Source organism: Nansenia antarctica (genome assembly GCF_963989245.1).
Source record: "Nansenia antarctica genome assembly, chromosome: 14".
Classification (NCBI taxonomy): Eukaryota; Metazoa; Chordata; class Actinopteri; order Argentiniformes; family Microstomatidae; genus Nansenia; species Nansenia antarctica.
Genome location: NC_137684.1, coordinates 24,569,952 through 24,593,209, shown reverse-complemented (window position 1 = coordinate 24,593,209; position 23,258 = coordinate 24,569,952). Strand labels below are relative to the sequence as shown.

The window sequence follows — 23,258 nt, the reverse complement described above, 5'->3', positions numbered from 1 at the left end:
CTAACCCATTGAACTCTGTACTCTATAATCAATATACATTTTAAAGCATTCAAAACCTCTCTTTTGCGGGTGTTTGCAGACCATACATAAAATGCTGAAACACATGTTTGTGATGGGTATTAAGGCGATGTATGAAACGCTAATCATGGGAGGTTTTGAAACATGGCATGGTGTGTTGTTGTTACACCAACTAATCAAGAGTTGTATGAAGCACCTTTAAGAGGTTTGAAGTCTAATCTAGAAGTGTTTGAGCTCCCATAAGATGGTGTTTTGAACCACCCCATGTGCAGAATTAGAACACCTACTTTTTGGGAGCTCCAAGACACTCTTTTCGTTGAAGTTTCCAAATGCTCTTGATTATGAGGAGTCCCTGCTGCTCTACCTGGGGTTTTTAGACACTCCTCATCAGTTGTGGAGTACCTACCAGTACCTACTTTTAAAAAGGCTTACTAGGCAAAAAAGTGTTTAGAAACTGGGGGAGCATTCATGTTTTTCATTGGCTGCCGAGTTACAATACATTTAACCTTTAACCTGTTTGCTCAGCCAATTACATGCAACAAAAGCATCAACAATATAGACACACCTCGGCCACTGATGCTGAGAATCGAGTTGTAAAATGTATCCGAGCATCTCCCAACTTTGCTCTTTGAGGTTTTACTACTGTGCTTCCATAGTCGCAGTGATCACGTGCGTGTGTGTGTGTGTGTGTGTGTGTGTGTGTGTGTGAGTGTGTGTGTGTGTGTGTGTGTGTGTGTGTGTGTGTGTGTGTGCGTGTGTGTGTGTGTGTGTGCGTGTGTGTGTGTGTGTGTGTGTGTGTGTGTGCATAATTGAAAAAGAAGAGAACGCACACCGCAGAAAACTTGGGCGAGGTGCTGTCGACGGAGCAGAATACTAAAGGATAAAGTAGAAGCCAATAATAAATAAATGTCAATAAATATACACTTTTTGCATCTGGAACGAGAGTGTGCGGCTTCTACTTTATCCTGTGTGTGTGCATAACCATAATAAGTACTTATATATTGATAGTTCCTGTCTAAATCTATATACTATATATCTATAAAATACTATATGATATGGTTAACTGTTAATGTCTCTTAATCCTGGTTTTCATTGTTTGGTACATTTCAATTCATAGCCTGCATTACTAAACTGGAATCCATATCCATTTCATTGGGGGAGATGTCAGCCTTTTGAGCTCTGATCACACACAGTTCAAAATGGTCTACCAGGATTGGTTAGTGGGCTTGTCCTGGCCACTTTATCTTCGGCTCCAATCCATACATTCATCTGCAATGTTGTTGGAAGCCAGCCACCGAGAAACTACAGCGGTATTGATTTTTGGACATCTCTGAATAAACCGCAGTGAAGAAAACATTCCATACAGCTACAAAATATATATATATATATATTCTTTTTTTGTTTTCTTTTGTTTACTTTGACTCAGCTTGTTCGCTCAAGTAAGTACAGCTTTGGTGCAGTGTGACTTGTCTAATGTATGTTATTAGACTATAATAGCAATGTAAAGGGCATAAAATATTATAGAATATTATGGTGACAAGTGCAATCAAAAGGGGATTAACTATTTAAACAAAAAGAGTTTCTCTCAAACAGATACAACCCCTAGATTCGACAATGCAATCCCTGATCAACTCTTGGATGACAGCCATCGTTGCGGAGAAACACCACTTGCGTTGCTGTCTGTTGGAAAAGGAAACGGTTGCATCTTTGGAAAAAGGGACCGCTGGCAACACGATTGGTGCCCAGTGTGTGGTGAAGGACTACTCCTGACCTTCAGACCTCATGTTCCATGCAAATTGGAAAGTTGCCATGAACCATGAACCATGAACCATGGAGGAAGTTGAGCATTGTGTAGTGCTCACTGTGACCGTTTTTTATAATACGAAGTCAGTGTCCACTCATTAGAATTCTTGATAAACAGACCGAATGGCGCCTGTAGACATTGCCACGGTTAAACTGCTTGGAACCCCCAAGTGGGCGCCTTTAACGGGAGCTCTAGAAGTTTCTAGACTACATTTTGGCCTATTGGGGTTTTTAATTTGTGAGATTCATGAATTTACTTCAACCTTGTTTAGGGTTGAGGTAAACAGGACAGTCTGTGAGAGCAGGGCTAGAGCTGGCCCATTGAGCCTTGGCATTTGAGGGTTAGTTTAGGAGTTGAGGTGAACAGAACATTGTAGATGTGATGTGCAGGTGTTAGCCTATGCTATGGACTTGACTGTATGGAGACACAGATCACAGATCACATTCAGTGTATCATAAAACTTGCATTCGCTTTACATTTAAACACCATTCCAATACCAGATCTTATACCTTTTCTTTTGTTTCAAAAAATAATCTGCATGTTTTGAATCACGTTCTTCTAACAGTGTACTGCACCTCTAGAAGTGAGGGCAACTTCATATAATTAAAACAATTCTCTTGACATGCCTTATTTTATTATGAAATGACTGTGAAATTCTATCTATCTATTCCACAATTAGAATCTGCACCTAGTCAAGGAGACTCCAAAGACCATAGGCCGTCCTCTCCTAATAAACATAGACAATTTACCACAATAGACCACTTACAAAGCCATCAACAATCTGGCCCCCTCCTACCTTGCCGACCTCGTCCCCCTCCACACCCCCTCCCGTTGCCTCAGGTCTGATGACCAAACCCCCCTCAAGACCACCAGGACCAAGCTCCGGACCTGGGGTGATAAGGCCTTTTCAGCCGCAGCCCCGTCCCTCTGGAACGCCCTCCCCAACCACATCAGACAGGCCAACACCCTCCCAACATTTAAACAGGCCCTCAAAACCCACCTCTTCAAGCTGGCCGTCACCAGTTAACCCTCTCCCCCCCCCCCTTCCCATGTGTCCCCAGCACTACCTTAATTAGGCCCCTACACTTTCTTTTATTTATTTTTTGTGTCTTTTTATTATTACTACTTAATCTTTTCAGTTTGTAAAGCGTCTTTGAGTGTCTAGAAAAGCGCTATATAAGTCTAATGTATTATTATTATTATTATTATAATGATGTGGGAATGGGAGTGTTGTCTCTCACCAGCCGATGTTGAACTCCACGTGGGCATCAAACAGGGCCACGATGGGGGCGGTGGCGGCCCTCCACCCGCTGACCCTGGAGCGGATCAGACCCTCCTGCTTGTCATGGCGGACCACCTTGATGAAGTCTGGACGCTGCGCGTTGGCCTCCTCCACAAAGTTATGCAGGTTCTCCTTCAATTCAGCTACATGCATATGTGTACATACACACACACACACACACACACACACAGATTAAGGAAAAGGTTACCTTGGAAACGTGACCCTACCTTTACCTTTGGTACTATCTCATACTGTGCAGTCCCAAATTCTATCGATTCAGGCATAAGCATGGGGATTTGATTCTCCTATCTTGGGAGGTGGTCATCACAGTTTGTCACCATGGCAACCAGGTGGTGTGATCGGGGACTCATGAGGTCAGACATTGCAGTGTCCTGATCTACCATTCAGAGCATAGCAGGGGAGTAATGTCACATACAGGAAGTGGAAAATGATCTGCAGACATCCAGGCGCTACTAAAACATAGCTCATAAACCCAACAGAGAATTGAAACTCACAGCTGCTTAAATATGATTTACATGTAAGTTTAACCTTGATCTCAATTGCAAATGTACTGCAAAAGTCACCTCACTTTCCACTAAGGGTCAATGAAATTGCGGATCATCTTAAACCTGGTAAATGAATGGTGGTAATTAAAGGGAGTAAATTATAGGATATAAGCCACTTTATTTTGTCACTGACTACAATACTTGAAAACCTGAATTGTATAATAATGAATATAAATAAGCACCATTATTTATAACTGGCATGATTTTATCTGGGAATGTTATTTCAGGACCACCCAGCCTTGTCCTACTCGTCTGGTTGGTGGAGGCTGAAGCCGCTCCGTGCCTTGCCTGAGAAGGGCTGCTTCCATGATGCTTTGACGGCTTCTAGACGGTTTCTAGCTGAGAAGAGGCATGCGCTGTCGCATGGATGGGAGATGGCTCTACAGGGTTATCCCATCTAGCCTAGTCCTCTTGGGAGGTCCCTGGGGAGCTACATTTTGAGACCAGAGGAAGCTCTGCGGACATGTCCGACTTGGAGAGGACCTCATCCTTCGTTTCCTTCACGTAGAAGGGAGGGAGTCCCGCTCTGCAGCAAAGCCACGTACCTTACCCTCAATCCACGTACTTTACCCTCAATCCAAGTGCCTCAGTATCCAGCAGAGCACATAGCTCGTCAAACGAGGTGTAGAGAATGGCAGTCCATGCTTGGATTAAACCCAGTTAAAATCTGTCAAACGTAGCAAATTCTTCAAAAGTCTTTCTTGAATGCCTAGCTAAACCACAGGATCATGTGATTCTCGGTAGAACAAAGTTAAGAGTGGAAAAGATGAAGTGGTGTGCAAGTGTCACCAGCCTGTACCAGGTATGATTGAATAGGGGGTTACACGAGATTGCATGTCCCATAGCGGGTGGGATCGAACCGAGTCGACTGAAATGTGAGACTGAAAGAGAACCCTTGATGTCACATTCAGGAATGAGCTCTTCGTTTTTTTTCTCAGAATGGGATTGGTCTGAGTTGGGCCACCCTAGCAGTTAGCCATGTCCTCTTGCTTCACAGTGTATCAGGAAATGGTTATCTACAGAGAGAATATCGTCGGTCACAAAGTGACATTGACGTCTTCATTTTTCCGAACTGCATGCCGTGGCCTTGGAACCTAAATGCCTGAGTGCCACTGCTCTGTCTCCAAATGGAAATACTTTATTAAGGACATTCTCAGCTTGAAAAAGCAGGCCTTCTAAAAAAATCAATACATAAATCCTCGACTGGAACTATTTCATCCTCATTTGTCTTCAATAAAGCATGCTCGTAAACACACTTTCATGTTGAGTTATAACTTATAAGCCGAGGTAAAACAGACATGTTAAATCTTCCTTCTTGCCCTTGGTTGGAAAGCCCATCAGTATGCAGCTCTGTCCAGCTGCAATAACTAAGCTTACACATACATTAATTGAGAGCCGTGTGGAGGAAATCCATACCATTGATATGCAACACCAATAAATCGTTAACAGTAATTGCAAATATGTTAGCCGTAAAATACATTTCACGCCACTGTGTGTGACTAAACTCCTGATGTGCAGTCTGTACTCTGGCATGGCAAGTGTGAATAGATGTATCCCATAATGTCTACAGTATGTACCTAGGTACAGTATGATGTACAAAATGTCTGAATAACTGTCTGAATTGAAAAATTGTGAGAATAACTTTTCATGAGTGAATTTATATGGTACAGTGTGTGAAAAGATCCATTCAGAATGTACTGTGTTATACTGTATATCATGTTTACATATGTACAGTATAGACGCTAATCACTCTCCTCTGGGTCCTTTGTGTCAGATGAATGAGCACACCTAATCGACACCCTCCTTCTTTCACTCACATTCGGAGCCAAGCTGGTGTTGTTCACCAGGCAGTTGAGGGACGTGTCGCTCCTTCATTTTCCGACACTGGCTTCTGTGGAGGTGTCACGACCCGGCGTGGTTTACATAGGCGTGGGACGACGATGTTGTGACGATTTCCATTGACCAATCAAGGGTCTGCAGTGTCACACGTCACACACAGCCTGGCACGGATAGTACCTTTCGCTCCGAGTCAGGAAGGGTAGCTAAAACCAGCGCGGGTACTTAGGCCCGGTACGGCTCGGTTGGCAGTGAAGAAAGCAACACAAACCGGGCTCACACGGTACGGTACGGTAGTGGAAAAAGCGCCATTAGTGCTTCTCTGACTTCAGCAAGACTTAAGATTCGATGGAACTTGTGTCACGTCCTCTCTCCTACGATTATGAGAAAGCACCACCCAACATGCAGCTGGAGCTTATTGATCTCCAGTGTAACACTTCACTCCGGGAGGAGTTTGAAACCATCACTCTGCCCGAGTTCTATGCCTCTGAGTGAAACACAGTTCGCTCACACACGACTGCTGCTGGCTCAGAGTAGATTGGTGCTGTTTGGCTCCACTTATGTGTGAGCAAAGCTTTTCGGTGATGAACTACAATAAATCAAGGCACAGATCTCAACTGAATGATGAACACTTAGTCTGCCATACTGCATCTTTCATCCTCAAAAATAGCACCTGACTTTGATAAGCTTGTAAAACAGGGTGAACAACTTCACTCTTCAGTCTCCCTAACCATGGACAACTTCACTGTTCACATTGACTAGCCATGGGCCAGTAGAAGCTGAAGGATAGTATAGGAATATAGGAGAGGTCTGAGTAAATTAGCTGAAAACGATGTAGAATTGTACAAAATGCACTTACAGAACAGCACATTTTCCTGGGAATTTGACTCCCAGACACTGCACCTAAGTGTTTTTTTTTCTTTCCTAACACCAGGGGAGCCACCCCTCCTAAATTTCGTTGTTTGGTACCTGTACTGTAGCAATGACAATAAAGACCATTCATTCATTCATTCATTCATTCATTCATAAATTGAGTATATTGTGCATAAAAACAGGAATTCCAACCCCACCCGGCATTTGGCACCTCCCTGAAAGAATACCCTTAGGTGCCCGTAGCTCGCCAAGCTCAAGGAACTAATGCTTGTTTTCAGGGCCTTAGGCAAGCCTACTGATTACAGGAGATGGGTTCCAAACCGTCTCTGCTGCACAGTCTTACCATTGTCGCTGTTGTCGTCCACCAGGATGATTTCTTTGAGGAGGTGGGAGGGGGTCCTGTGCATGGCCGTGTGGATGGACCGCAGGATGACGGACAGAGCCTCATTCACAAAGATAAAGATAATGCTGACTTGGGGGAGGTTGGAGGGATAGGAGATGTTCCTGCACCTGAGGAGAAACAACAGACACATAACACTGGTGAAATAAAAGGTTACTTTTGGATAAAGGTATAAAGACTGAATGAATGAATGAATGAATGAATCGTTTAATGACCACACGACCAAGGTCGGTGGAATTCGTTGTCGGTACAGATGGAAAAGCTCAATACAGCAGTGTCAAATACATCAAACATGCACACATTACACTTGACTATCACAATGGACAATGTACACACACATAACCACAAGACAGAATCATAGTCAAGAAGAATAACATGTTAGGCTATGACGATGAGCAAGAATCAAAAATAATTGAATGGTTTGAAAATGCTGGTACACATTACACTAAGTTGCCCTTTTTTTACCTATAGTAATACTGTAATCAATCAACACTGTCCTTATTCCGCTTGTCTTGCGGTGGATTTATTGCAAATTGGAAATAGTTCTCTTGTATCAGCACTTTTCAGAAAACATTGAAAACTACCGTGGTCAAACCGCTACTAAAAAAAGAGCAGCTTACATTCTTCTGTAATGAATAACTACAGGCCCATTTCGATCCTGCCATTCATAGGTAAAGTAATTGAGAAAACGGTCTATAAACAGCTTAATGAATTCCTGACCTCTTGTGGCCTTCTCCATGACTTTCAATCTGGGTTTAGGCCTAATCACAGCCCTGGGACAGCTCTTATTAACGTTTTAAATTAAATTAATCTTAACACTGATGCGGGAAAAGTCTCAGTCCTAATGAGACCTTAGAGCAGAATTTGATACTGCTGATCAGATATACTCCTAGACAGGTCAGAGATCTAGGTAGGCTTTCTGACACAGTCTTACAATGGCTCAGGTCCTATCTATCTGTCCGCACAAGCATGAGTATGGAGTTCCCCAAGGTTCAATTTTGAGGGCTCTTTTATTCAACTTATACATGCTCCTGTTAGGCAAACCTTGCCTTGCCTTGTGTAATAACCCACATTTCCTAATTTAAAGTTAGGAAGAACTGAAACTACTTAAAGAGTACAAGAGTAAAGAGTGACCAAAATGCCTAAACGTTCAGAGAGTCTCTACTCTCATTACTAACCCATCAGGTCTAAGGTCTTGGATGGGTCTGTCCAGGGACAGGCGGTCGCTGAGGTAGCTGTTGTAGCCATAGTACTGGAACTTCTTCAGGGCTGCCCGGCGGCTCTCTGGACCGAGGTCGCGACCCCAACGGACAAACAGCGAGGAGTCTGAGACAGACTCTGCCGCCGCGTCTTCACTGTCCCTCTGAGGTGCTTCTGAAGTACAGCAGAGGGAGGAGGAGAGGGGGAGAGGGAGAAAGAGAGTAAGTGGTGAGGGAAAGAGAGAGTGCATGAGAGAGAGGGGGAGGAGACAGGGGGTAAGAAAGAGAAAGGGGGAGAGCAAACGAGAGAGAGGAATATGTGAGTATGGCATAGAAAGCACAGTATTTCCCATTCATAAGGCATAGCAACATAATAATAGAGATTTGACACCAAAGGGGAAAAGGCATACAGGCTTCGTGGAAGCACTAGCATTTGAATTGATGCGTCATCTAAAATGCCATGTGCTTGCTTCCCTACTACATACTACGTATGCTGTGGCCTTAATGATACCTGTCTTGTGAATTTCTCCTACAGCTCTGCTTAAAAAGTACCAGAACACTACAGCACAAAGGGTAGAATCCTTTTGTCTGGACCAGACAATACATTTCTCCTTCACGGCTAACACCAATATTGTGCTCTGGCAAGAATGCAACTTAGTGGATGTCGCTGAGCTATTTATGTGGAGTAATGTCCTCCCCAAAACTCAACGCAAGTGACGAAAGGGCTCTGGGCAGGTAATTACTGAATGCTAATTATCCACAGAGGTTATTCAATTACAGCCACTGCATTGCACTCACTCAGCACACAATCATTCATCTCTGCCACGGCCGGCAACTGCATCAAGGGAGGGTATTGACATAAAGGGCCTTGCACGGGCCTCTCTCAGCACAGTTACTACATACAGATCTGTCTCTACAATACGGCCTTGGCTGGATAATGGGATACGCTACAGTAGTTGGGTAAGATTGCATTGCGGTTATATACCTCTTTGTTCCCATTGTTGACAAAATAAATGGTTTCAAAGACCAGAGATGAGAGTTGGAGGGGGTATCTTACCTCTCCAAGGATTATCAGCGTGGGTCTGTATTTACTCCCATACGACCGTGCTGATCACTCTAAAATGATTTGTGATAACAGCTGCAAAGCTGAATTACACAATTGTTGTGATTGCAAAATAATACGCAGTGTTTTCTTTTGTCACTGAGATACCTTTGTTGAGGCTGAATAGGCGTCAGCTCTCAAACACATGGACATGAAGCTCCAGCAAGACTAAAAACAGATTATGATGATCACAGATAACACGCTTTGGCGATCACGCAACAGAACAGCGTCTCGGCTGAGGTAAAATAAAATCTTGCGGCCTGCCTGAGGTGATGTTTCCTATTATCCATAAGTGCAGTGAACACTTTCCCCAGAGTATTGGAACCAGAATACTGATGTGCATTGAAATGGCTGGCGGCACACAAGAAAACATTGTTTGCTCACGATAGATAATAATATTATTATAGTTTTGTTAAAATATGTATTGTTGAGTGCAAGTCGTATAGCATACTGTACATCACCTAGCACAAGACGTTTTCCAAAACACGTCTAACCTATATCTCCTTCCTATAGCAGGAGCGTTGCGCCTGCTATGGGGAAAACAACTAGATTCTATTGTTTTTCAAAGCTATTTTCAACAAAGGGAGATGTATGAGTTCATCATGAATTCAATGCAACAATGAATAAAACATCATACAAGCTGTAAAAAAAAAAAACGGTGAGATGTAAATCATTAGGCTGCAGCTGAAATTATATTCATCTGACATAATTCAACAAAATATTCCACTTCTGTACAAGTTCTGAAAAATCTCTGAACATTTAATTGCACTTCCAGCACTATAGCTTTGATGGTTAAGTCATTTTCACTTTCACAGTGTACTTGGGGATGCAGTTCATCTCTTCTCTCCCCATTAAAATTCATTACCAGTCTAATAAGCAAGGTAAATGTTTACACCGTTCCAAAGGAAGGCTGTACTGGAAGACACAGTTGACCTCTGAGGTTAAATTGACAGTTCACCTAAAATATTAAATGACTTGTTTGTTTCCTAATTTCTGAGTCTATGGACAAGAGAAAAGTACAGTCCACGCCGTTGCTTTGTTTACCTAGCCACTTTATTATTATTATTTTTAATTCTTTTTTTTCTTTCTGAGTGGGGCAGTCCCACACATATTTTTCATTTTATTGGAGAGATATAGTGAAGACAGACAGGAAAGTAAGGAGAAGAAGGGAGAGAGAGAGGGCATGTCAGCAGGGCATGGGCCAGATTCGAACCCATGCCGACACGGGCATATGTGTGCACTGTAGACCGCGGTGCTAGAGCACTGGACCACCGCAGGCCACATATCTAGCCACTTTAGAGCAGGCATGGTGTGCAGGCGTGTGGGAAGGCATGAATGGATAGCAGTGTTTAAGACTGGGAAAAGGATCCACTATGTGTACTCACAGTCACATAGGGCAAGAACACTCTGTTGATGACTGGCAACCAAAAGCAAATTACATTGTAAGTAGTGCATGACTTTTATGAAACATTTACTGTACATGCATGATTGATGAGTGTACCGTACAGCAGCTTGTCGGAGGTCAAGATACTCTTATTATTATTATTGACCGTCGAAACCTCTGCCTCTGTATGTGACACTGTTACACCTGTGATCACGGAGTACCCTGTGTGTTTGATACAGTGCATATCGTCAGGGGTTGGTGAATAGTGTGTGTGTGTGTGTGTGTGTGTGTGTGTGTGTGTGAGAGAGAGAGAGAGAGAGAGAGAGAGAGAGAGACACACACACACACACACACACACACACACACACACACACACACACACACACACACACACACACACACTATTCACCAACCCCTCATAATACGCACTGTATCAAACACAGACACAATAAACTAGAGAGACTAGATTAAAGCATGCAAATCTCCAGAGGCTGACAGTTTAAGAACCCTCCCCCCCCCGCCAACATCAAACTGAATATTGCACATGGCTAAGCAGCAGCTCTGGGTCCTCACTCTTCCTGATCCCCCCCCCCCCACACACACTCCTGTCGTGCTGTGGAATGCTCTCTCTTCCTCCATTGGTGGTTCAGAGGTAGAATGAAGAAGTCAAGCAAAGTGGCCCTTAATATATAAGTCAATTACATGTAATATTTCAAATAATCTAAAAATCCCTATATAAAAGAAACTATTTACAGCAGGCTCTATACAATCAGAAAAAAACACAGCAAGAGAATAATTTTGGCTGTACTGATTAACACAATTAATACAAACAACAATTGTAAAAAAAAAAAAAAAAAAAAAGAGATTACGGTATAACAGGCACACACACACACACACACACACACACACACACGCAGACACACACACACAGACACACACACACACACACACACACACACACACACACACACACACACACACTAAACCGACAACAATATAGCCACAGATGAGAGCAGGAACTGCCATCAAACACTGATGTCATAGCAAACAGCAGGCTGGAGTGACCTTGCAGAGAACATGCCAGGCCAGCTTGCTTTCAATGTCTGTTCAGCTGGGGTAACAGAAACCAGTCACTCTCAATCTACAGGGTTTCAGGATGGAAAGAAATATGATGAACATGAATATTAGCACTGTTAGAATGTATCGTGATATCGCCAAGAAGCTCTGGGAAGACGAAAACAAGTTATTAGTTCATCTTGTATCTGTTGTTAATCACAGAGCAGCAAGGCACAAGGAGGATGTTGTACGGGTACATTATAATCCAATATTCCAATTTTGCTGTATGGTTACATCTTGTTACAGCAAACAGAACTACAGAGGTCAGCTTGGTCTTTTTATGAGGTCACTCTAGATTACAACAGTGGTGGCAGACATGCCTTCTGGACTCCTCTGTGTGTGAGTGTGAGTGTGCGTGTGTGTGTGTGTGTGTGTGTGTGTGTGTGTGTGTGTGTGTGTGTGTGTGTGTGTGTGTGTGTGTGTGTGTGTGTGTGTGTGTGTGTGTGTGTGTGTGTGTGTGTGTGGGTGGAGACAGACGACGAGAGTAGCTCTGTATTTTCTGTGAGAGAGAAACAGAGAGAGAGAGACAGAGAGAGAGAGAGAGAGAGAGAGAGAGAGAGAGAGACAGATACTGACAGGATGTGGTCATCTACATGACCCCTGTGAACGAATACATTTTATAGTAAAGACACAGACCTTAAGACAAGGAGTTCCTAAAAATATTGGATGCTAACCACCTTTGTTTGGTACATATTTGAGTTTAAGTCTAAGTCTATAGCATATATAGATAATTGGTCCATAGTCCCAATATGATACACTATGGATGGATATGCATCATATATACAGTGCCCTGTGTACGGAATAGGACAGTTAAGTATTTTTTCTTCTTTTGGCTCTGAAATCAAACAACTACTATGAGGTTAAAGTACAGATTCTTAAGTACAGACGGTCTGGTGAAAAGATCCACATGTCGGCAATTCTCATGTTGCGCAAATGACCAAAAAGCTATATTTATTTTATTTTTATTTTTTTCATTTTTTTAAACATTACGAAAGTTTGAAGTGTTGAAGAGCCCACTCTATATAACAAACAACAGTTTTAGGATCACTAAATACTTTTTTCACTGTATAGGTTCACTGTATAGTCTGCTGTAGGCTACTGGGTAAGTGATAAATGGCTTGTAAACAACCTTATGTTTTAGGACGTGTTCAAAAGCAAGGACTGGAGGATCATCTAATTATGTGTAGCTACAGTATGTGTTTTTAGCATGTTGATGTTCGATCAGCAAGAAGCGCAGTGTGCAAAAGCATTGGTGGTGCAGTGGTGGGTTTGATCTCCTATCACGCGGCAGACCTGGGTTCTCTTCCCGACCAATGCATGCATGCTTTTTATTTTTTTACTTGTGTTTTTTGCATTTTTATACACAAAATGACAGCAGTGTTAAAACACTTGTGAACGGCAGTCGTATTACAGAAGAAAAAAAACATTTCGATTATTATTATTTTTTATCTTTATTTAACTCCTTTAGTTTTGCAGCAGCAAACGATTGGACCACCTTACAGAACACACTCAAACTCACAGCACTCACATCACTTACCATTTTCAAAAAATAAACTTCAGCAGGTCATAGTTGACTTTATTTATTTATCTTCACTGTCTTTGCCGTTCTAATGTATTGTATGTATTGTTCTATGTTGACCCTGCAAACTGTGACACTTTAAATAACGTGAAAAAAATACTATTGTGCAATATGACAACCCTAGTCGACTATCTGTACAGTATAGTACAGTGGATTGTGTACATAGCCTTTACTTATGTAAACCAGCTCCTTCCCTTCTTGTGATTTTTTTCTAAAAGTTTTTTTTTTTTTCCTTTCCTAACACCAGGGGAGCCACCCCTCCTAAATTTCGTTGTTTGGTACCTGTACTGTAGCAATGACAATAAAGACCATTCATTCATTCATTCATTTCTGTTTATATGTTTGTTTTTATTCTTGCCGGGGCCTCTTGGCCAGATCTCCATTGAAAATGAGAATTTGGTGGCCTAGGGTGGTCCAGTGGTCTAGCACCGCGGTCTACAGTGCACACATGTGCCCATGTCAGCATGGGTTCAAGTCCGGCCCATGCCCTGCTGACATGCCCTCTTTCCTGTCTGTCTTCACTGATTCTGTCCAATAAAATGGAAAATATGAGTAAATCAGTTGTTTTTTTTAAGGTATTTTTACAATCTTATACAATCTCATTAGGAAATGAAATGTTAAACTGGATTTAAATCTGTGTTTACACTTGTTTGGCCCTGAAAAACTCCCTAGTTGCTATGGCAGTATGTTTTAGGTCATTGTGACTTACTGTATGATGAAGCACCATCCATTGAATTTGGAGGCATTTGCTTATCCTTGAGCAATCAATATGTCACTGAAGAATAAATTCTGCTGCTGCTGTCAGCAGTTACATCACTGTTCGGTTTGCTTTCCACTTGCAATCACAAATCAATGGCAAATGCAAAATCTAGAACCAATACTAGGCATTGACAGCTCTTATGCCTGCACAAATTATCTGACGGAAAACACCTGACAAGTCCCATTACTTTTGGGTAACCGGAAATATGGAGACTGTGCATAAAAGGTGTAATTTCTGACTGGTGAAACCAAACACAAATAACATTAAATAAAAGCTGGGAATCTCTACTTTAACCTCACAGTAATTCATTTCAGTGTAGAGCCAAAAGAAGAGAAAATGCTTCACTCTCTCATTACTTACGCAGTGCAGTGTAGTGTAGAGATACCTTCTACTCTACCTTTTGTTGCTGTTTGATGTTGTTTTTCTCGTTGCGTTCCTCTGGGATGTTGTAACAGGAGATCCTATTGGCTGAGAGGGGAGTTCAAATCCTTGACTACATCAGTTAAACAGCCCCCTACTGCTAAAGCTTCATAGGACAAATCCCAGCAGGCTTTGCACTTCTAAAGCAAACACACGCACACACATACACTCGAATGAGAGGATTTAATGGAATTTTTGGAGAATCTAATTTGCTCTCAGTGCTCTGAGCATTAACAGGGTGAATTTAGGAGAATGGGGTTTTCATCTGCTTGTGTGCAGACCAGACCTGCACTAGATCAGACAGGAAGTTCTTGTTCTTGTGCAGCAGAAAGTTGTGGAACATCGGTCCTGAAGTGCTGCTGTGTGTCTGCAGCCCTGTGCTTTACCTCAGACATGATTCATCTAATCCTAATAATCTAATAATCTAATCATCATTTGAACAGATGGTCATCACACATCAAAAAATGTACTTATTGTAATGCACCTGGAATAGTATAGTTTACACCAAGGGTAACAGGTGTACACCAAGGGTAGACAGGTGAGGTTTACACTTAAAAGTCACTGGTGAGACGACACCATCTGTGTGAGATGATGTCAGGTGTCAGAGCTGTTAAAAGGCTGTCTGAGCCATGGTTTTGTTATCAAAAGCAAAGTAGTTTTACCAAACATTTAAATACCCATCAGTCACCATTTCTCCCTCGTCCTGTTGTTTACATGGTGTGTCAGGCTTCTGTATCTGTCCTCGTAGTTCACTGTGTTAGTCTGTCATAAAACCCTCTCTGTGGGTCCCCCTGCAGTCCACCATCACTGTGACAAGCTGGAAATGACTGGACAGTATTTCATAACTCTACTGGAGTCTTGAGTACGCTGCTACTGTAGGTCCAACCTGGAATTAATATTGCACACTTTAAATAGTTCTCTCTCTCTGCAAGATCATATAACTCTTAACAAAATGGAAGATACTATTTCTGACCTAATCACATTCCAGCATTGTTAATAAGGTTTCATCTGTCATACACAAAGAGATGAGGAAAATCTAATTGCTCAGAGACGAACATCCTGTAAAGCTAAAGTGGAAACATGCTATATCAAATGTGCTGCGCTTCTCAGTTTCATGTCCTTCTTTTCTCAGACATGGGAGTGGGGGGGGGGGTGTCTGGATGACCTGCCAGAATTAATAATTCATTTAAAGCCCTATTCGCACAGGACTAGTATTATCTTTGGTTTTCCACCATTGATGCAGAACAGAATTCAGAATTCACTAGTCAAGAACAATATTGTCATATGTCCTTTAAAATGAAATATTCATTACACTGGTTTAAATATGCATTAAAACAGATTGGAATTGTTTCCCTCTGAACAAGGCATTTGCATTTCTCGGTCACACCCTTGTCCCGCTCACACAACAATGACATGCTTGACTTCTGCTCGTGTTCAGGAGAGTGGGGCACAAGTGTGCCAAACATATGGCCCCCGAGCAACAAACAAAATCTGCTATTCTCCTGAAGAGCAATTACCCCACAGCTGGAGGGTGATGGAAGAAAAGTGCTTTGCTCATGCTATTGTTTAAAACCACTCATGTCAAATCTGACTGCACCTGCTTGGCTTGCATCTTCTAAAAGTTATAAACACCGCATTTAACACAGTCAAGTGGGTCAGGTGCTGCACAATCACGGAAAGAGTTTACCATGAAATAGAACTGGCCCGTCCATATAAGACTGTTTATTCAACATTACTGTAATTATTTTGTGTGTGAAGGCACCGTCATTGATTCATGCTGTATGTAACCATAGAGTACCATAGAGTAATTCATATTTATCAAAGGGCAGTGATCTATCATTGAAATATAACTAAACTGAACCATTAGGATTGTGTAATGAGGACCTCAATGACTTAACGAAAGCATTGCATGACCATGCTTATTCTATTAAATGGATATTCATTATATAAAACAACAGCCCAGAAAGTTAATGAAAATGTTTCTTTTTAGACTTCAGGATAAATAACTGTGTACAAACCAACTGTATCATCTGAGGCAGCGTTTTCCTTCATTACAGCTTCCCTTCATTACAAAGGCCACTAATTTAACTGATAAGGTCTCTCCACCACACAAACTCAGCACACAAAGGTCCTCTTTGAAATATGAGGGACAAAAATGGTCTTTACAGAAGTGATACTGTCTCTGACCTTTTGGGTTTCTGGACGGAAATAGCAATGTTATTTGAATGCACTGATAGTGTATCAGTGGTGTGAATACACGCACCAACACCTTTCTGTGAGGAGGACATTTCACTTTGCCCCAGGTATGTTGGGTCTGTGTGTGTGTGTGTGTGTGTGTGTGTGTGTGTGTGTGTGTGTGTGTGTGTGACTGGGTGTGTGTATGTGTATGTGTGTGTCTGTGTCTGTGTGTGCATCAGCAAAATATACTGACATTCCTCTCAAAATCAGATGAGGGATAAACAGGGGGATAATAAGGGATAATAACTTATTGTTGGCGGAGTGTCTCAACAGTTACTACAGAGACAGTTTATGCAAAAAGAGCTACTGTAAGTACAAGCTAATTATCCTAATTAGCTAATTATTAGTGAAACAACGTGAAACAACAAGGAAGTTCCATTGCTTACATTTGACTTTTTACCCACAGTCAAGGCATCTAAATAGCTAATTTGCAGCTCAGGTACTTACAAATCTATTCTATATTGCATCTTCCTTCATTCATCAAAACATACAAGTTATCTTCTGTTGATGTAGAGCTGGTATGATAAGATATGTCCACCTCTCTGTCCCTTATCTCTCTCACTCCACTGCACTTGCATGAGAGAGGCAGCAGTGAATATTTAATGTCCTGTGCAGAACGGTAGACTGGAAGCAGCAGGTTGAGAGAGGGTGCAGCGACTGACCAGAGAGGCTGACAGAAAGACTTATTTTCTCTGAAACAGTCAGCGTCTCTCAAGGCATTATGAGGCTGAAGGGAAACAAATGCTTCAAAATCATAAAAATGCCTAATTTGAAAGTCACGTCTTTTGCTCTTTTATTATGTTCTTATTATGTAAAGCACTTTGTGACCGCTGGTCTGGGATAGGTGCTATAGAAATACATTTGACTTACTTACTAAAAGGTTGAGAAGGGAATGCTAAGATTGCTAGGTAGGAGCTGTTATGAAACCGTCTAAACAGGCTACACAAACGCCACGTTGTCTGAGACCCCCGGGAATGCAGCAAACTGTGAAAATAAAGCAACGTAATGAAGCCAGGGTCAAGACCACTGCAATCATATGAAATCATTAAATAATGAGGTGTGACCTACAGCAAGAGAGGGCAGGGGAGAGACACCCTATTTCGGCGGAGGCCAGGGATGGAAACGTGTCTTGAGAGTCTAAGCTCCACATTTGCATATCCTCTCCTCTCCTCACCATCTCACGTCTCACCGTCTCTCTCCGCCAGAGAGGCCTGTGGGAACAGAGAGCCCACACGTGTATCCTGGGAAATATACATATTTTACTCACTTCCTGCAGACACGCATTTACCTCAGACCTCTGGGGAGGACGGGCCCTTAGCTGAGAGGCTGGTATGTATGGTGGAGCTCTGCTGAGCTTGGCTAGGGCTGTGCTGTGTTGGGCTGGGAGGTGGTGCAGAGATGGATTGGGTAGCGCTGTAGACTTTGATCATCTATAATGACCAGATACAGGGAACAACAGCCCACCGGTTTCCTATGAGAGATACAATTGCCGCAGTGAAGCCAGGAAATGCTGTTGGGCGCTGAATGGGCGCTGTCATCTTGAATCGTCATGAATTCGTGACGTTAGAATTATAAGGTTCTATCTCAATTTTTGGTCAAAATTGAGTTTTTTACATAACCTGATCCATTAGGTGTTTATTAATGCCTGTGTGGTGTTATTTTTAGTGAGTAATTAATAAAATACAAAGGTTCCATCTCACAAAACATAATGGAATGTAAAAACTTTGACGCTCAATATCTCTGAACTACCCTAAACAGAGATAGAACCTTATAATTCTAAGATCACGAATTGTCACAGACAACTGTGGTACCAGAACCGTGGTACCACTGCAAGCACAGTCCATTGCTAAAGCAGAGGCGAGTTGTAGTTCAGAAAGGAGAGGATGACTCCAAACGGATGAAAGCCTTGAGGAAACTGTCAGTCTTTTAAATGATCAACCCTGTTAGCTGGAAAACTGGTATCTGGAGATAACACCACGCACACGATAATTACATTTAATCAATATTAAATGAATTGTAAAACAATAAACTAACAATACGTGTTATCGAAAGAACATGGTTAACTTTCAGTGTCATTTAATCATAGAGATTACATCTTAACCATTTAGCAGACACTTTTATCCAAAGTGACTTACAATTAGAGATTACAAGGACGGTCTCCCTGGAGTAATTTAGGGCTAAGCACCTTACTCAAGGGCCCACTAGTGGTGTTCCCAGGTGGGAATTGAACTCATGACCTTCTGATCACCATTCCAACTCACTATCCCCTAGACCATCACTACCCCACCATGTAGTGAGTTTGCTACTTACCTACCTGTCAGTAATCATAATCGACACAATAATATTCATATATATATCATGCCAGTACCCAACATCGTCTTAAATCGTCTAACCCTAAATCCGTACTCCGACAAGTTCACAACAAACTAATACTACAAACAGAATGTACGGTACAGGAAGGACATTTCACTGCTCAAAACGAATACTTCTTGGTCAACTTAGTTCATAATAAATAGAGGATATATACAGCGGTTAACTACTAAAAACTAAGTCTTTATAATCCATTTTGTTCTAATGGACTGACTTATATAGCGCCTTATTCCAAAGCGCTTTACAATGGCCTCTCATTCACCCATTCACACACATTCACACACCAATGGCGGCAAGCTACCATGCAAGGTGCCGGCCCGCTCACTGGGAGCAATTTGGGGTTCAGTGTCTTGCCCAAGGACACCTCGGCATGTGGCCAGCCGGGGCTCGAACCGCCGATCTGCCAACCTATGCGATCATTAAACGCCGACTCGACCTCCTGCGTCACAGCCGTTCCACTTCACCGACAGAAAATGCTAATACAACTGAGAGTGTGCTCACTGTGTAGATACAGTATGTGTGTCACCCTGGAGTGCCTGTCTGGCCTGCCCTCAGTATCAGCCTGGCCTGATGACGATCATAATCAAACAGAGAGGAGAGAAGTGACACCATGATAACGGCCAATATTCTCAGTCACAACAGTTATGAAAGTGTCTGCCTTCACTCCCTGATTCTCTGGTGCTGCAGAAGAAGAAGAAAAGCTGATAGAGACTAGACAGAGAGGATAATCTGGCAGCATTAGTTACTGTTAGGTTCTGTTTTAACCTTCAGTGTTCTGAGGAATATTAAGAGTCTATTCCATACCTTCCCTCTACTATCCAAGAAAAATGCCAGAAGGTAATGTAGGAGGTGTGTGTGTGTGTGTGTGTGTGTGTGTGCACGCATGTGTATGTTTGTGCCTGCATGTGTGTATGGTACGTGTAGGAATCGCCCCCACACATCATTTGAGGGCAACATTAAATCAATGATCATACTGTGCAGTGTAGTGTTTGTAGTATCTGCCGGTCCTGTTTTGAGATCCATAAGCACAATAGAATATTCAGAGGTGCCTGAGAGGCAGGATCTGATGTGTGGGGTGTAACTGAGTCACTGATGTAATCAAAACCGAACTCCTCCGCACATCAAATAGGAATCTGAACCTCACACTGGAGCGCCTGCCCCGCTTCCCTTTGTGACATGCTCAAAACACAAGACAGGGCATCAGATCCCCAAAAGCTCCCATTCCATCAATCACTTGAAATGCCTCGAAGGCAGAGTCTCTCCCTCTTTCTTTTTCCCTCTCCAACTCCTTACCCAGACCTGACGCAACCCAGCGAGCATCATGGGACACATCGACGTTGTATCAATCCCCATTGCCTATCCATGACAAGGATCACTCAACTCAGAAGAAGGGGCTGGGACTTTTTTGAGTTCCTTGTTTCTTCTTCTTTTGTTACTATGGCTTTGGTCTTACTTTTCAAGACGCAAGCCATTGCCTCTCCTCCTCAGATGCCAAAAGGACAGTTCACACAGAAATCAGCGCTGTCTGTGTGTGGCACAGTGGGTCTAGCTGGGGGATTTGGGTAATGAATCAGATGAGTGCAAATGTCTGAAACAGGGGGTTCCTGGAAAATTGCCGATCGCTATCCCGGTGGTTAGTTAGCTGGAAGTATGCAGCTAAGCCCCGAAGGAGGATCTCTCTGGTCGAAGTGGTTGTGTCTGTAGTTGATTTATGTACTGTATATTCCACTCCACAGCTGCTTAGAAACAGCACCCACGCAGTCAAGACCCAGTGTACTGACATCAATGGTCAGTTCATAGCATTGATTAATCCACTCCAACATTCACGTTATTGTTTAGGTGAGATAGGATGAAAAGCTGAGACCTTCAGATGAAGATGATTTAGTGTGCTGTATGTGGAACGGATCACCAATTAGCCTCCATAACATTGCTCCATGGAGGGGGTCCTGGAGTTATAATAAGCCTTACCGGAGAGCAGCCAGTGCTGGGCAGATGGTTGTTCTCCCACCCCTGGGGAGGCTGAGGGGGATCCAGGTGCTACTGGCAACAGGGATTTGAGGTAATTACGATGCCTAACCACTCAGGCCTGAAAATTCGAGCTCTGTGTTTCTACTGCTCACTTTGATGTTTTTTTTTCACAGGTGTTGTTTTCCAGATTTAAAGTTCAGTTTCAAGTCACATCTGGGAGAAGAGCAGCAGATGTGATGCGTATTGATATTATTAGTTTGTTTCGCTTCGGGGGTAAAGCACTGGAGTGAAGAGATCACTGCACCTGAAAGTCCCAAAAATAAGATTGACAGTTTCCATTAGAGGCATTTTCTAGTCGCTAACATCTAAACCACTGCAATGCTCCATATTCTAAGTGATATTGCTCCCTGTTGTAATCATTGTATCTCTAGGTGGGTAGTCGACTATCCTTGACAGGGGAGAGGGAAGGGAGCAAGCTATGTCCCTCCAGGGATAAATACAAATCTGAGGCAATTCCAAACTGTCACACAGAATTATGTCTTAATATGGTGAGGGCATCTAGGATGTCTTGTCTAGGCATCTAGGAGGCCTCTCCTTAATTTCATGTGATTTATTTGAGACAAACTGAGTTGACATCAATTTCCAATCAACTATTTTCTGCTAATCATGTTTCATTTTACATTTACATTTACATTTTTGGCATTTAGCAGACGCCTTATTCCAAATTTGAGTTTGAGATGGTGGGTCGACATCCATGTAGAGATGTCTGCAAGACATGTCATCTGCATAGCTGTGGATAGATATATAATAGAACCCATGTGAGGAGATTCCCGAGTCAAGAGACTTTGTATAGAGGGAGAACAGTAGAGGCCCTAGGACAGAGCCCTGGGCTACCCCAGTGGTGAGGGTTCTGAGAGGATGGAGAGAAGGGTCTGGTGGTTGACTGTGTCGAGAGGAGGATGAAAACAGAGGAGAGGGAGGAAGCTTGAGCAGAGTGGAGGGCCTCCGTGACAGCAAGGAGAACAGTCTCAGTGGAGTGCCCAGCCTTGAAGCCGGATTGGTGGGGGTCCAGATGTTCCATCTTCCGGAGATAGTCAGTCAGTTGTTTAGATGCAGCACGTTCAAAGGTTTTGGAAGGGAAGGAGAGAAGGGATACCGGTCTGTAGTTGTGGACAGAGCACGGGTCAAGGGTAGGTTTCTTGAGGATAGGCTTGACTCTGGCTATCTTAAAGGCAGCCAGGACAGATCCTGTGGATAAGGAGGAGTTGATCATGGTAGGATCGGTCAGATGCATCGGTAGGATGTGCCTCCTGTGCCTCGGATGTCCCGGACATTCCTCTGCCTCAGCCTTCCTCGCCCCCACTACGGCCTGCTCGCATACGTTCACACTCTGGCCACCTAGAGGACTTTGTCTCAACATTTCATGTTTGAAATCCTGCCGGGGGAGGGGGGGGGGCTCTGTTCTGTCGCTCGATATAAACAAACATTGAAATTGATGCTACGATTGTGTCATGTGTTTCATATTACAAACACAATAAATACCTCATAATACGTACAGAAGTATTCAGACCCCTTTATGACACTCTTAAAATGATCTAAAATGCAAAAATGGCATCAACAAATCACTCACTAAGTTGAATTGAGTCCATTTTAATGCAATGTAATTTGGGAATTAATATCTTAGTTTTTATAGGGTCTCTGATTTGCATCAGGAATCAGTTGCGCACTGTGTAGATTAGTGTGTGTGTGTGTGTGTGTGTGTGTGTGTGTGTGTGTGTGTGTGTGTGTGTGTGTGTGTGTGTGTGTGTGTGTCAGTGTGTGTGTGTGTGTGTGTGTGTGTGTGCACGCACATGTAGTTGCTTGCTTTGTTATTCTTCACCCTCTCGGCTGCTGAGATGAGGGTTTCTCTCTCTCTCTCACACTCTCTCTCTCTCTCTCCCTCTCTCCCTCTCTCTCTCCCTCTCCCTCTCTCTCTCTCTCTCTCTCACACACACTCTCTCTCTCTCCCTCTCTCTCTCTCTCTCTCCCTCTCTCTCTCTCTCTCTCTCTCTCTCTCTCTCACACACACACACTCTCTCTCTCTCTCTCTCCTCTCTCTCTCTTATTTATCCAGCACTCCCAGGTTTCCCAGTTTGCCTAATTCATCTGGCGTTACAGTACATCCCATTGCCTCTATTTACAACATCCAGCCATACATGAATACATTAATCCAGGAGGGAAGATTGTCATTATTGCTCTGTGCTGCCTGGGCCTCATCTCGAGAGTCATCCCCATAGAGATAGAACATAGAACAGTGCTCACTGCTAACTGTCACACCCTGCTTTGGCAGTCTCAGCATTATAC

At 42.9% G+C, this 23,258-nt stretch overlaps 1 protein-coding gene across 1 annotated transcript in view; it reads right to left on the bottom strand.

Moving 5' to 3' along the window:
- Positions 1 to 23,258, bottom strand: part of LOC308170010 (polypeptide N-acetylgalactosaminyltransferase 18-like) — a gene marked incomplete at both ends in the record, with an annotated part of 53,265 nt that overhangs the window by 19,599 nt on the left and 10,408 nt on the right. The window contains 3 exons of the mRNA XM_080544741.1: positions 3,064 to 3,247; positions 6,723 to 6,889; positions 7,958 to 8,153. Coding sequence (XP_080400867.1) covers positions 3,064 to 3,247; positions 6,723 to 6,889; positions 7,958 to 8,153 — 547 coding nt within the window. The remainder of the gene's footprint in view (positions 1 to 3,063; positions 3,248 to 6,722; positions 6,890 to 7,957; positions 8,154 to 23,258) is intronic.